This window comes from Xenopus tropicalis, chromosome 8 (assembly GCF_000004195.4).
Source record: "Xenopus tropicalis strain Nigerian chromosome 8, UCB_Xtro_10.0, whole genome shotgun sequence".
NCBI lineage: Eukaryota > Metazoa > Chordata > Amphibia > Anura > Pipidae > Xenopus > Xenopus tropicalis.
Genome location: NC_030684.2, coordinates 37,471,079 through 37,481,953, shown reverse-complemented (window position 1 = coordinate 37,481,953; position 10,875 = coordinate 37,471,079). Strand labels below are relative to the sequence as shown.

The following is a 10,875-nucleotide window of genomic DNA, read 5'->3' as shown; positions in this document are numbered from 1 at the left end:
CAATAGTTTGTGGATAACAACAGTTTGGCACATTTTAATAATTTATCCTTTCAGCAGAACAAGAAATAAAGTATCTCTATATAAGTGAAATATATATGTATATAATCTGTATATGTATATATATCTTTTAATATTTATATATCTGTCGATCTATACAATTTACAAGAAAGTCTGCCCCGGACATGTATATAGGTAGCGGATAACAGACTTTAAGTCTGTTATAAAATGTACTCTTTTGGGTAGCAGAGAGTTTTGTAAGTGTTGGTTAATACAGAGGACTTGCCTTTCATATATGGTTTAACAAAAGTCTATCAAGCCCCACCTTTGAAGTAAAATGATATGTCCCAGCTTAAAACAAAAAATGGTGGTACACTGACAAAAAGGAATTGCACTCCCCCAGTTACACTCCTTGTTAATGGGGGGACACTGGGGTGCTGAGTAGCTTTGCTTAGGATATTAACTAGAGTGTAAATAGGATGCACTGTGATACTTTACTACAGGAAGCCTTACTGCTGGGATATCAGTAGCGGCTCATTAATGATAAATGCTTCTCTGCAAACTGAATGCTGTTTTACTTTCTGAAATCACATCAGATGTATTTTTCACTTTTCCATTATTTTTCTTTCAAGCTGGAATATTTATAATCTCTTAAGAAAGTGGATTAATCCATAAGAAAATAAAGGGGGAAATAGGAATGTTAATAAACCTCTAGGACAAAATAATTTGTACAGGTATAGTTCCTATTATCCAGAATGTTTGGGACCAAGGGTATTTTGTAATTTGGGTCTCCATACCTTAAGGGCAGTAACACATGGGGAGATTAGTCGGCGCACAATTTGCCAAATTCGCCGAAGTTTCCTCTCAAGGCAACTTCGGCGACTTCGGCAAATCGTGGCGCCACATATGCCATCCCACATTCTAGCCGGTGGGATGGCATTGCGGGGAGATTAGATGCAACTAATCTCCCCCTTTAACCCTGCCCTAAGTCTACTAAAAAATCAATAAAACACTAATCAAACCCAATAGGATTGTTTTGCCTCCAATAAGGATTAATTATATCTTAGTTGGGATCAATTACAAGGTACTGTTTTATTATTACAGAGAAAAAGGAAAATCACAAACATTATTAAGTCTGCCCCATATGTATAGACTGAAGAGTGACCCATTATTCAGCACCCATTTTACAATTAGAAGCCTGGTCAAGAAAAAACCCACTTTTATTTTGACAATGTGAACAGTCTATAGGATTATCTGTTGGTGAATAGGAGTGAATGTTTATTTGTTCTTTAGCTTTTTTGATTATGGACACCCATTTGTTTTGTGCCACACAGATTTTACTTAGCAATGTATGACATGATTAAAAAGAAACCTGCAAATAGTTTTCCTTTACACAAGGCTTTTCTGAGCAAAATACCCATCCATGTCTGCCAATGAGTTTTTAACAATGTCAGGAGAAATATGTCAGGAGGCTTAGATTGAGGGATGAAGGGATACAAGTAGGAGATGTGTTCCCTTTCTCAGTCTTGTTCAATCATTCAGCAGACATTGCCAAATCCTGACTAGAGACATATGAAGACAGATTAACAGCTCTTATTGCTTTCTTAATCTTTTATACTTGAATATGTCTGTTTAAGGTAAAATACTGTATATGTGAGAACTTTACTTATAGGTTTCCTTAATACATGTCTACTTTGATTATAAAGGTCCATATTGAGCATTAATATGAACATAGGCTTGTTGAGCACATTTAAGAAAGAAATTTAAAAAAATGTATTTTTTTCTGCTGGTTAATATACTGAGGCACAGGAATGAGAGAGAGAAAACAAGTGGTGCTGGGTTGTCTAATAAATGCTACACAGATGCTCAATCCCAAATAGCAGTTTCAATGCCGCCATACCAGAGACTGATATAACTTGGTCACTTTAGCTGACAATTCTACAGCATTGTTTATTTGTGACACCGACTATACATGATTTCATGTAATAAAGAAAATATTTTATGCATTTTACTGCCCTACTGTATGTGCGGGGCCTTCTGGAGGCCAAGTCAGCAAACCTTCCCACAGTCCCATTGGAACCCAGATGATCTATCTTTAGAGATCATAGATTTGCCCTGTGCCTTCTGTAGAAGATACAGTAGAACCCTCATTTTACATTTTTCAGAAGACCAGAAAAAATAGTGTAAAATCCTGGAAAATATAAAATCAGGGAAATGCACTGTGCAGTATACCTGTATATTGGTGAGACCACACAAAATGGTGTAAAATGAAGGAAAAATTGTATGTAAAATTGGGGTTTCACTGTAAATGTTGTTTGGCCTTCTAAATTGATTGGCAAATTTGACAATATCCACCTTCCAATACATTTTCCAGTAGGAGAATACCACATGTGTACAAGGCCTTTTGGGAACAGGAGACGAGTTCATTTCTGATACATTGTCTCTGTAATTTGGCCATCTGAGAAGGCAACAGCATAGGACAGTCTACTGAACATCATTTATAAATAACAGTTCACTGACATGTTTCAATCAATATATATTGGAAAGTGGCTTTGAATTCTATTTTCTTTTGGGGTAATTACATTTTCTTTTGGGTGGGCTGCAGGAACAAATGTGTGTATCACCTCATTAATCTTGAGGTTTTACCCAATCAATTATTCATAATAATCTTCTATGCTATCATTTATCTATCTATCTATCATCATCTATCTATCCTTCCATATGTTTATTGTGAGCATTGTGTTAATGTCATTGACTTGGCACATAATGGGCAAATTAGGCACAAACAAATCGCAGGTCTGCGAGGTAAAATATAGTTCTGACTTTAAGATATTCTATTGCAACTTTGCTGTTTTCCTTTGCCTGCCATAGAGCTAGGGGCTCTGCAGAAACATAGCACTTCACATTATCCTCTGCCAGCCAGGGAAATCCTGTTTACTTCGCCATGCTCTCACCTTGCATTTGTGGAAATGTCTGTGGTACATAACCCCTCATCCGTGAGGCAGGGGTAGGTAAAGAGCATCTATTATCACAGTGGAATTGGTAGCTATGTACAAGGATTACCCTAATGCTGAAGTTTCTTGTCTTCTCAGTTCCTTCCCACCTACATATATATATACATTGTGTTCTTTTAAAGCAAAAGAGCCCTGCAATAGTTTGTGTGCACAGTGCTGCCATATTTTTAATACACTTATAGATATGCACTTTCATTTTTAATAAATTCTTTAAAATATCTTATTATTTATGTTCTCTCTGATGAATGCAGAGTTCAATCTGTGCAGCACCATTCAAATCAGACTTGCTTCTCACAGCTGTAAAAGTGCATCTCTTAGGGTTAACACACATCACTCAGTTTCTCTATTTGCTCATTAAAGTCTTTATGGAACGGGAGAAAGTGCTGACTGCTGTGGCTACAGTAGCTGACTGCTTGGCTAGCTGACCAACCACAGTCCGGCTTTGTCCAACAGTCCTTGCACTGGACTCTTCTGCTGCCCTAATGAGGAAAGTATAGTTTCTGACAACTTCCTCCACCTTTCCAAGTAATTCCTGTCGCTGTTCTTCTGACCTGACAACAAACACCAGTTTCACAAATGTTTCAATCAGGCCACATAGAACTTGAAAACTGCTGGTTATTGCAGTTAGCATATGATCTGGGCTCTTGTCAACACCAGCCACTCTCCTGCACGATGCCCGAAATTCTTTAAAGCGCACAGTCAACTCCAGTTTCCGCTGGCTTAAATTCACTGTGTCGGGTTTGGGGTCTCCGGCTTCACTGCTGACCAGGCACTGGCGTAAAACAGTCAGCAGCTCACTAGTGTCAAGTTGGACGGATGTGAAACCATCAGGGAGGGAATAGGAACGGCCACGTAAGGCACTGACTTTTGCCAGGCTACCTTCAAAGGTTGCTGTTCGAAGATCAATCTCCTGAGTCTGACTTTCTGCAGGACCACTGCAAACAGTAGCATCCAGTACCTGAAGGGTCTGACTTACCACAGGGGTTGTCTCTGCATTCATTCTCATCCCTGGTAGGATCTGCATGGGGATCGAATAGGATAATTCATCCCTCTCACTGCCATCCTCTGTGGATGAACACCTTCGACAATTGAAACAGTGTCGAATAGAACAACACTTATCTCCCAGTACTGCCCCCTCTTCTTCAGGTAATTTAGTCTGGACAGAAAACAGTTCTTCTTGTCGTGGGGGGACGGCTGAAATCTTCCTCTCCTCCCTAACATCTGGTACATCTTGTGTTTTGGTCTTTATATTAGATTCATTTTCTTTTTTATGCACCTTGCTGACAGTGCTAGTGTATATTTCATTCTTTTCCACTTCACCAGTTCCCAATTTTGGTGGTAGCTTTTTATATCTAATACTGTCATCTGTACGCGTTGTACATGTGTTCAGACATGATGCCATTTTTTCAGTACTGCAGGACTCAAGACTGGAGGAACGAACAAGGCGAAGTCTTGGGGGATCTGAATCATGTACTTTTGGCCTGTTTCTGGTCTCCTGATCCAAAGAAGTGTTAGGTGGTATCCTAATACCTCTTATGATGCGTTTACAGTCACAGCTACGTCGCTGCTCACGTGACATACCTGGCACTTTCTGTAAAGGACTGCTGCGTAGTTGGCAGGAGCATCGACCAGGCACCAAGGCATGTTGGATTTCTTTGCGCTGGTTGCCTATTTTGCCATGGGGCTTTAGCAGTTCTTCCAGGAACTCCATCTCATACTGTTTGACTTTGCGTAGTTGGGCCTGACGCTCATCGGTTTCTCTTCTCATGCGAGTAGGGAATGTGGCAGAGAAAAGTTTTCTTAGCCTAAATGGTGCCCGGGCTCTTGGCTTGGCTGGTGCATCACACTCATCTAATGCAATTGGAGTAAGAACCCTTTCAGAGTTTTTTGGTGCTGTGTTTGTTTGTGTGTCTGGTTTTACATTCATCTTAGCACTTTCTGCTGCAAGCAGGATGCTACCAGGCACAGTGGACATTTGTTCTACTTTGACACTCTTATCAGGCAAGGGTAACTTCTGTTCTACTTTGACACTCTTATCAGGCAAAGGTAACTTCTGTTCTACTTTGACACTCTTATCAGGCAAAGGTAACTTCTGTTCTGCTTTGAAACTCTTCTCAGTAACATCCTTCTGATGCTTAAAGTTGGGTGAGGCAGCTGGCACCATCTGAACTTTTACAATCTCTTGTTTTTCAACAGTCTTAAGGCTTTCACATTGCTCATCTAAATTCCTAGCAGAGCAAGCTTTGGCATGAAGTCTCTCATCATCTGTAGGAGACAAATGCAAGACATCATGTCCTCCATTCCTAGCCTCCTCTAATGTAATGAATGGTTGCTCTCCTTGAGGAAGACGACAGTGACATGGACTATCGGTAGGCTTTGTATTTTCTGCAACATCTTTCTCCTTGCACTGTAAATTTCCATTGCTGGACATCTTGGGGTTAGAGGAAGATAAAAAAGGAGAGCCTTCAGTAGACACTCGGATAGGTCTGGGACTTTTCTTTCCTGGGGATTGTGATGACTTTGGTGTTTCAATTAAAACAGTGCCACAAGTGTCTTCCTTAGGTTTGACAGGAGATGCCAGTTTGGATATATCATCATTTAGATTAGTTAATGGACTGGGTGATCTAGCAGTGGGCTCCTGTTTGGATACAGTTGTTGCAATACTCTGCTGAAGAATTGTGGACTTAACAAGAGGGCTGGTCTCCTGACAACCTAGGGTATAAGGAGAGGCAAGGACAGCCTGGGCAGCGCATGTCTGAATGCGAAATGGTAGATCCTTTCTGGAAAGGAGACTTTCTTTGTTAAGATGATGGGCCAAGATGTATGTAGTATTATGATGTTGCTTCATTGCTGTCACCATCTCTGAAACATCAGTGAGCTCTGAAGAGTTGGTTTCATGACCAGAGTCCAGGGAAGACTCAGGGGTGATGGCAGCTAAAACAATTAGTCCTAAAAAAAAAAAAAATGAAAAACACATTGTAATGTAATTACAGTTAGAGGAATTATGATATACAGGCATGATGTTAGGTCAGTAAAAGGCTACAGAATTTAACTAATTATACTAATTAAACTTAAATAAGTGAATGTTTTTCCTGCCTGAATGAATTATGAAGTATACTCTATATTCCGACTCATGGAATAACTGATAAATGTTAAAAGTAACTGTAGATACAAAAATACTATAGATAATTTGAGATGATCCACAGATTACCTGTTGTTGGCTGGGGTGCTGGGGTGGGGAAGTCCTCAGAGGCAGCAAGAGCCTCCAGCGCTTGCAGAGTAGATACCAGTGCATCATCCAGTTCTCTTGCATGGTCCCTGACAGTTCTCGTCTGGACACTGTCTATTAAGGTCACTGGGAGATCCTCATATCCAGGTTGCAGAGCATCTCTACTCTTCTCCGGGCCCTTGATTTTCTCCTGCACTTTTCCTATCTTTTGCTTGGGCTCATCTTCATCTGAACTATTATCCCCAAACCCCGGAGGAGGAGGGGCTGCAGCCGGGAGAAGGGCAGTTGTGCTTGCCACCTCCATCTCTGTTGCACTTCCCTTGCCTTCTTTCTCTTCCTGCTCTTCTTCCCCTTTTTCAAGTTCAGGAGGCGGTAAGGACATGAGGTCAACTGTGTTGTCCCTGCAGTTGCTGGATCCACATGTGTTTGCACACTTCACACCCCCACCGCCTCCCCCCAGCCGGCTCTTCATCTTGGCCTTACATGAATCACAGTAGAATTGAGAGCTCTCCCCTTTCACCTGTGTGTCCATTGTGAAGGAACGGGACCTGCTGACCTCGGACGGTTCCCTGTGCTCCTCCATGACAGGCTGGCTGGATGACACCTTAGGGGTTGGGTCAGATTTTGTTCTGGGCCGACCCTCCTCTGTGACAAGATTCTGGTTGACATCTCTTCCCTCCTTGACACGCAAGTTGAGGTAGCACAGACTGACAGGCTCCGAGTCCTCCAGTGGGACAGAGGAAGTTGATGTGGGTCCCTTCGAATGGGGGCGTTCTGAGGAGGTGCTGGAAGATGGAGGGGCCTTGATTGAGGAGGGCATGCGTGACACTGTGGGCAAACTGAGGCGATCTGAATAGGGTGCAGGAAAACATGAAAGTTAATCACAATTCAAATCTTCCTGTCTTTCCAAGAATAAAAGGTGTCATATTTGAGTAGGACCTTTGAAAATGACAGTTTGTATAGCATCTCAGGAAGCCAAAATGTGTTAAATTAAATTGTAGGGCCATTTAAACTGGAGTCTAATCTCTAGGAATCCTTCCAAAAGCTGTAATTTGTACAGCCAGAGTGGTGGCACTCTCCTATCATTGTCTAGGGGACTTGCAGCTGAATGCAGTTCCATCAGGTTGGTTCCTTGCTGATACCCTGGGCCAGTTCTCCTGTTAGCAGAAAACTGCCCGGCCTGATGTTCTTTATAGCGAGCACTACGGAGTGATCCTGTTCTCCCGCTACTTATGTCTTCAAAATCCTGGGGCCAACGCACGCACGGGAGAGTGAAGGGGCTGGCCTTGTTTCACTCTACTGCGCTTGTGTACCCACGAGGAGAGAGGAATCCAGGAAGAGGATTGCTTTGTGGTGCTCGATTAATTAACCCCAGGCTGGTGCAACCTAACTTTTGGCAACCTCCAGTGATGGTTGACTTTCCTTCTCCTTTAAGGTAATCCTTAAGTGGCATTGAGAGAGCAAATGTTTGCATAGAAAGGCTAAAATGGACTTCTTACAGTGAAGAAAATATGTTTTTATGTATTTGCATGAACTTGATCTAAACCCTTCATTATTACTATCACTAATAGCATTATAAATGATGCCATGTTAAATTGTACAATACTTTCATACTTGGACCTTAAAACGGTAAAAGCCTACTTGATTTATTCTTTAACCTAATGTCAATGTTTGAGAGTCAGTAGCAAATGATTAAAGGAGCATCCTAGAGGACTGTGCTACTGTTTGAATAGAGATGTAATTTAAGGTTAAGGAGGGGGAATAGTGTGACGAGAACCATACCTGCCTTGATAATCTGAGGAGGTAAGTGACCTGCTGCTCGGTAGAAGATCCCTTTCTTGGAGTCTACCAAGAGTCGATAATATCCAGCAACCAGACAGGAAAACGTAGTAGCTTCGGGCCATTCCATAAGCAATACAAGGGCCTTTCGCAGAAGAAAATAACAGGTAAAGGTTAAGGTATTTGTGTATACCATCTCCTGACATTAAATTAGTCTAATCTGAGGTGGATTTAATCCTAAATCATTAAACATTTAAGAGCTCATTTATGAGTGCAAGTAGTGTGCATTTTATCTACAAATTGTCATGTTAATTTCAGACAGCACAGCATTTTCCCATAATTCCAGCTTAATAAAGTGGCCACAAGGTGGCAATGTGCATTCCACAGTTGTGGCCGATACTTAAAAATGTGCACTTTGATGTCTATTAGATGCCATTGTGCTAAAAATCTTTGTTGTCAGGATATTATTTTCATTGCTTTGTGTCCAGATGGTGCTTCATACAAAAAATAACAAGTGCAAGGAGCGGCTTTAGTCATTTTAATGAATGAATGCAAAACGACTGGCAAACATTGTACAACTGCAATTGCACTGCGCCAATGAGCCCTTTAATATTTTACTCATTGGATGTAATGTTATTGACTGAATTTATACACACAACTTTTAGGCTCTTGTACATGATCTGCGTGAGTGTGGGGGGGAATACTTTTGTTATTTCTCCTGTCACCAAGCAAGATGTACTCTCAAAAACAATAACAAATACCCTACTACCACTTCTAAAATCCTGGGATGTATTGTTCTCCTCATAGTTGCAGAAGTCAAAGTTCATTTATCTGTTCTAATCTTCACAGGACTTTAACCCACATTGTATACCACTGACTGCTCCATTCTAGAGCAAATCTTTCATTTCCTCTGAATCCATAATCAGGCTGTATCTTGGTTCTCTTGCAAACTTACTAACTGTCCCTTCTCTATCTCTAAAACCATTTACTGGTTTTCTTCCTGTTCTTATTAAATCCTAAAATCATGGTGTGTGGGCATTAATCATCCATAATATAAGGGTCAGCTGTAGCTATATACAAGTTCAATATTTCCTCCTACCTGAATATTTACAGATCAATACTGAATATTGCTTTTTAGGGTGCTAGGAATGAAGGGATTCTAATATCCTGTGCAGGCTGCCTAGCTATTCTTGTCAGAAAGATAGTTGTGCGCAAGGGTAATATAATTACCCATAAGCACCAGTATATTTAACTTTATAGTATTTCTATTTACTGTCAGCAGAGACAATATAATATCAATATAACATATAAGGGCAACAATATAACTTTTTCAATACCTTGGTGTCAGTAACACTAATCTCCACTCGTGCAACCCCTTGTGATTCACGAAAAAGTTGAACCTTTGAGACCTGAGTGAACTCAAAAAGAACTGTAGTGAGATTGGTTCTCAGATCAATGACGTGACTAATTCCATGGCGAGGGCCAACTAGAAGAGTAGTTGCTTGAGTCTTCTCATCCTGTGAGTAAAAAAGAAAAGAGGCAGCAAATATAATTGGTTCTTCCCACCATAACTGAACTCAGGCAGGCTAGCCAACTATCACAGTCACTGCTCCTACTGCAGTCTTGTAGAAAGTAATAGTAAAAAATGCTTTTCTTCTAAATGATAACTGATATAATGTGACCTTCATATGCAGGAATCAAAAAGGAAATATTGCACTCCAGCAACATACAGAGAAGAAACCTAAACCCTGTTGCAAAACTGTGACTTTTTCGAATTGCCACACAAAAACTTCTACTTTTTTGAATTGTTGCAAAAAAACCAGTGTCAAAAATCCAAAAAACTCTTCTAGGAAAGGGAACAGGTATCTGCCATTGACTTGACATCTCGACAAGTTTTAGCTGGAGTATTTCGAATTCGTAATTTGAGCAGTTTTGTTGCATAGTATTTGTCGGAAGAGTTGTAACTTTTCGGAGACTTGTAACGCTAAAAGATCTGAATCAATAAAAAAATCTGACTGTTAGTAAACGGCCCACTAAATTCACATAGAGAGCTAACGAGAGCCCATGGTAAGACAGAGAAACGGAAGAACTTTGTACTATACCTGACTGCCTTTATGATGGGCCTAGAATTGGATCCACATATAAGAAAAGCCTACACTAGGTAAGTTTATAAGAAGACTCATAGCTTCTAAACCTCCAGGAGTACAGCCAGTTATTGAGTGTTTCCAATGCTTTTGTCACTGCTGACTTCATTTCCTTTCATATCAAAATGGTTTTAAAAGAAAGATCTTAAAAGATATATTTACATTAAAGAAAATGAGTATAATAAGTAGGTAAAACAGTTCTAAAGTCATCAAAGTGGAAAAGCGTAAAATTTTATTTTAAGTCTGATGTTTTTACAAAAGGCCTCCTTGGCCCATATGTTTTTTTTTTTTGCAGTTTTGTATCTTACATAATATCAGACCGTGCACACAGTACAGTTATATCTGTCAATCAAATCTGATTTCAACCCAGATTATTAACAATTAAATGTTATTTTTCAGTGTTTGATACTAGTCTGAATTTAAAAATAACCCAAACTTACAATTTAGGAGTTTCCACCTTTTCTATTTTAATATTTAAAACAAAATAAAATACCCATCTCACGCTACAGTACTTACTATTAGGGGGTTCCTCACTGTAGGCTAATACTGTTGCTTAGTGACAATATAATGACTACACAGTTTCTCTGTAGAGAGCAGAACTGTGGTTACAGTTTTTGCTTCTAGAAACAGAACTGCACAGTATACTGCATGTTAATATTACCATTACCATATCAGCCTATGAGTACAAGGCACGAAACGCGTTAGGCTACTC

The 10,875-nt window shown here is 40.1% G+C and overlaps 1 protein-coding gene across 3 annotated transcripts in view; it reads right to left on the bottom strand.

Moving 5' to 3' along the window:
- Positions 1-1,070: 1,070 nt before the first annotated feature.
- Positions 1,071-10,875, bottom strand: part of frmpd3 (FERM and PDZ domain containing 3) — a 98,310-nt gene continuing 88,505 nt past the window's right edge. For all 3 annotated transcript variants that reach the window (XM_031890635.1, XM_002940408.4, XM_031890636.1), the window contains 4 exons: positions 9,357-9,536; positions 8,023-8,164; positions 6,223-7,089; positions 1,071-5,960 (listed from right to left, as the gene is read on the bottom strand). In XM_031890635.1, coding sequence (XP_031746495.1) covers positions 3,355-5,960; positions 6,223-7,089; positions 8,023-8,164; positions 9,357-9,536 — 3,795 coding nt within the window. In that variant the 3' untranslated portion in view covers positions 1,071-3,354. The remainder of the gene's footprint in view (positions 5,961-6,222; positions 7,090-8,022; positions 8,165-9,356; positions 9,537-10,875) is intronic.